The 3,312-nt window shown below is 38.1% G+C and overlaps 1 protein-coding gene across 1 annotated transcript; it reads left to right on the forward strand.

The window, feature by feature from the left end:
• Window positions 1-2,095: 2,095 nt before the first annotated feature.
• LOC121438694 (olfactory receptor 18-like) lies at window positions 2,096-2,917 on the forward strand. Its single transcript, XM_041639076.1, has one exon. The coding sequence runs from the start codon at window positions 2,096-2,098 to the stop codon at window positions 2,915-2,917; it is 822 nt and encodes a 273-aa protein (XP_041495010.1).
• The last annotated feature ends 395 nt before the right edge of the window (window positions 2,918-3,312 follow it).

Consider the following 3,312-nt stretch of genomic DNA (forward strand, 5'->3'; position numbering starts at 1 on the left):
ATCAAGATTTTCCTGTCTGCTGGCCGATTTGTGGTCTTCCTAGTAAGACAACGGGAGCACTCCTTTAATTTATTATTCTCAGCTTTCAGTTTTTCCTATATAAATATGGTACCTGAAAACTAATACACGTCTGTCCATGAGTTAATGATTCAGATACTACCTGTGATATGGAAAGTTCACAGGCAGACTTAGAATCTCATTTCAATGTAAGCAAATACATTTTAGGGATAGCATGTGCTGTGTTGCATAATGCTGAATGAACATCAAGTATGTTTGGGGTTAATTTAAAATGGTTCTTTATACATACTTACAAATATTTATATAGAAATATCACCGGAAAAACATCTGTTCTCTGAATTCCTGTTAGCCACTGAGGTTGATGAACTAGACAATGAAACCATGAAGAGCCACTAAGAAACCAAGTTCATTATAATTCAAATTTCTGTAAAATATCACATCTGATACACATAGTCTAAAAGGCTTATGGTTTAGTAATGGTGAGTTTCTTTTTAAAAGTATTATTACTTAGACAGTATTAATTGAATACTTTCTAAATCCCAGAAAGTATTCAAAGGCAATGGTTCATATATTAGGTTTAAATACATGTTATCTAGTATTTCCCATGTTTATATTCTAATTAAATTGATTATGAAGTCCTAGATCTTGTGATATTTTAAATAGTAATGGAAACATACACTGTTAACTGCTTCAGGAAAGCACTAGTCTATATAATTTAAATAATCTTTAATAGGTTTGCCTCCTATAAGAATCTTAGTACAGCGGTAAGTGGTATCTACATTAGCCATGTTTCTACATCACTAAAATTTTCTGTATTTTAAACCTTTTATATTTTAAGCAATTCTGTATGCTCTGACCAAAAAGTGAACCTGAAATTTCTTCTGTCGCTAAAGTAAGAACATTGACGTCTATGCACCAGGCCTGACTCACATACAAATCACTTTACTGTCTGAGGAGGTGGGGAGACTTAATCTGGGGCTCTGCATCAACCTACCTTCCCTCTGGAAAAGCAGTGGCATTGCATAGACATAGGAAAATCAGTTTTTTTCCTTGTTTTTGGTTTTTGAGTCACTGTAGCTTTGCAGCCTGTCCTTCAACTAACTCTTGTAGACCAGGCTGCCCTCAAACTTGCAGAGATCCACCTCCCTCTGTTTCCTAGGTACTAGGATTAAAGGCATGCGCCGCCACCCTCTGGCTTGAAAAATCATGTTTTAATGACAGACATTTTACTGAAATTATGTGGTGATGATCCACCCAAATTAGCTTTGCAGCATAAACTTTGAACTGTATTTATTGAAATTTAATTATTTTTCACACCGCTGGCCATCTCAGCAGTTGTGGACAGACATAGAATGTGATAATGTGTATTTAACTACAACATATTTACAAAAATTTGAAATATACCAATAGAAATAAGGAATACCTATATTAACTGGTTTTTAAAAAATCTCAATAAGTTTTTAACAAAGCCTGAAGTTCCCAAGCCAAAAGAAAGAAAGAAAGAGAGAGAGAGAGAAAGAGAGAGAGAGAGAGAATTAAAAACATGGAGAAAAGAAACCTATAAATGACACTGGAACCTGAAAATATTTTTCTGGGTAGGAATTATTAATTTTTATTTATTTTATTCATGCTGTCAGATATATTCTAAAAAATAAATTTGCTCCATATTATTGCAACAAAAAGAAATATCTCTAAGTACTTCAAGTTTTCATTTTATTTGATTGACAATTTTCCTAAAATTAGGCTACTAAAATATCCATTTGTCTTAACGTGTTTACTTTAATTTACTGGGATTACAGGACAGTCGTTTACAGTAATTGTGGCCTCACATCAGTTAGATTACTGCTTTCAATATGGCTATTATAAGAGGTAACACATGAGCTAAGAACAAAACACTAATTTTAGAGTACGGCATTTGCCACAACTGAGTAATTCTTAATACAGTCACAATAGACTTGAGAAAATAATCAATATTTGTACTTATTTGAATTACATTCTAAAGAAGGTCCATATGCATTCTGGTACATTGTTAACAGCATTTGTGGTTTCCTCCAAAAGATGTTCTAGAAATAAAAACATGCGAAACTCAACATCTGTGCCAGAATTCCATTTCATCCAACTCTCAGTGGAGCCAGACATACAGATTGTTCTCTTTGGCCTCTTTTTGTCCATGGACCTCTTGGCCCTGTGTGGAAACCTGCTCATCATCCTGACAGTAAGCTCTGACTCCCATCTCCACACACCCATGTACTTCTTCCTCTCCAACCTGTCCATAGTTGATATTGGTTTCATCTTCACCACTGTTCCAAGGGTGATTATGGACATCCAAACTCACTGCCGAGACATTTCCTTTGTGGGCTGCCTGACACAGATGTCACTGTTTATAATTTTTGGATGTACGGATAGCATGATTCTGGCTGTGATGGCATATGACGGATTTGTGGCCATCTGCCAACCTCTGCATTACCAGGTCATTATGAATCCCAGTCGCTGCAGTGTCTTACTTCTAGGGTCTTTTCTCCATAGCCTTGCAGAATTACTGTTGCACTTTGTGGCAATATTAAACTTTTCCAACTGTGAGGATTTTATTGAAATTTCCAACTTCTACTGTGACCCTTCTGAACTACTTCAACTTGCCTGTTTTGATACTTTCACCAGTAACATAGTCAGATACTCTGTAGGTGCTCTCTTTGGCTTACTTCCTATTTCAGGAATCATTTCCTCTTACTTTAAAATAGCTTCCTCCATCATACGCTCATCATCATCAAGTGGGAAGCACAGAACCTTCTCCACCTATGGGTCTCATTTGTCCATTGTTTACTTCTTTTATGGGACAGGACGAAGAGTGTGCTTCAGTTCCTTTCTGTCACAATCTTCAAGAAGTATTGCAGTGGCCTAGTTATGTACACTGTGGTCATACCTATGTTGAATCCTTTCATCTACAGGGTGAGGAACAAGGACATTAAAACTGCATTAAGAGATATACGGCCCAAACCGCCTCTCTCTTCCTATCCCATTCAGCTTACATGCAGATCCCCACACACCCTGTCTCCCTCCCCCCTCCCTTCTTTGGGGCATAGCACCTCCCTGCTCAGCCTGCTAGGGTGCTGGGACGGAACCGGAACCGGGAAGACAAAGGGGTGGCCGGTAGCTCCTTTGTTCCCATAGCCTGCCCCCAGCGAGCGGGGTGGGCCCTTTGTTCGCGAGCTAACCAAGCAGCGCGGAGTTTCGATCTGGGAACCGAGTGAAACATCATTGTGGAGAAACATCTCTGGGGAGTGACATCACTGGGAA

The sequence above is a fragment of the Microtus oregoni genome, unplaced genomic scaffold (assembly GCF_018167655.1).
Source record: "Microtus oregoni isolate MIOR12 unplaced genomic scaffold, Mior012 000056F_ref0000123, whole genome shotgun sequence".
Taxonomy (NCBI): domain Eukaryota; kingdom Metazoa; phylum Chordata; class Mammalia; order Rodentia; family Cricetidae; genus Microtus; species Microtus oregoni.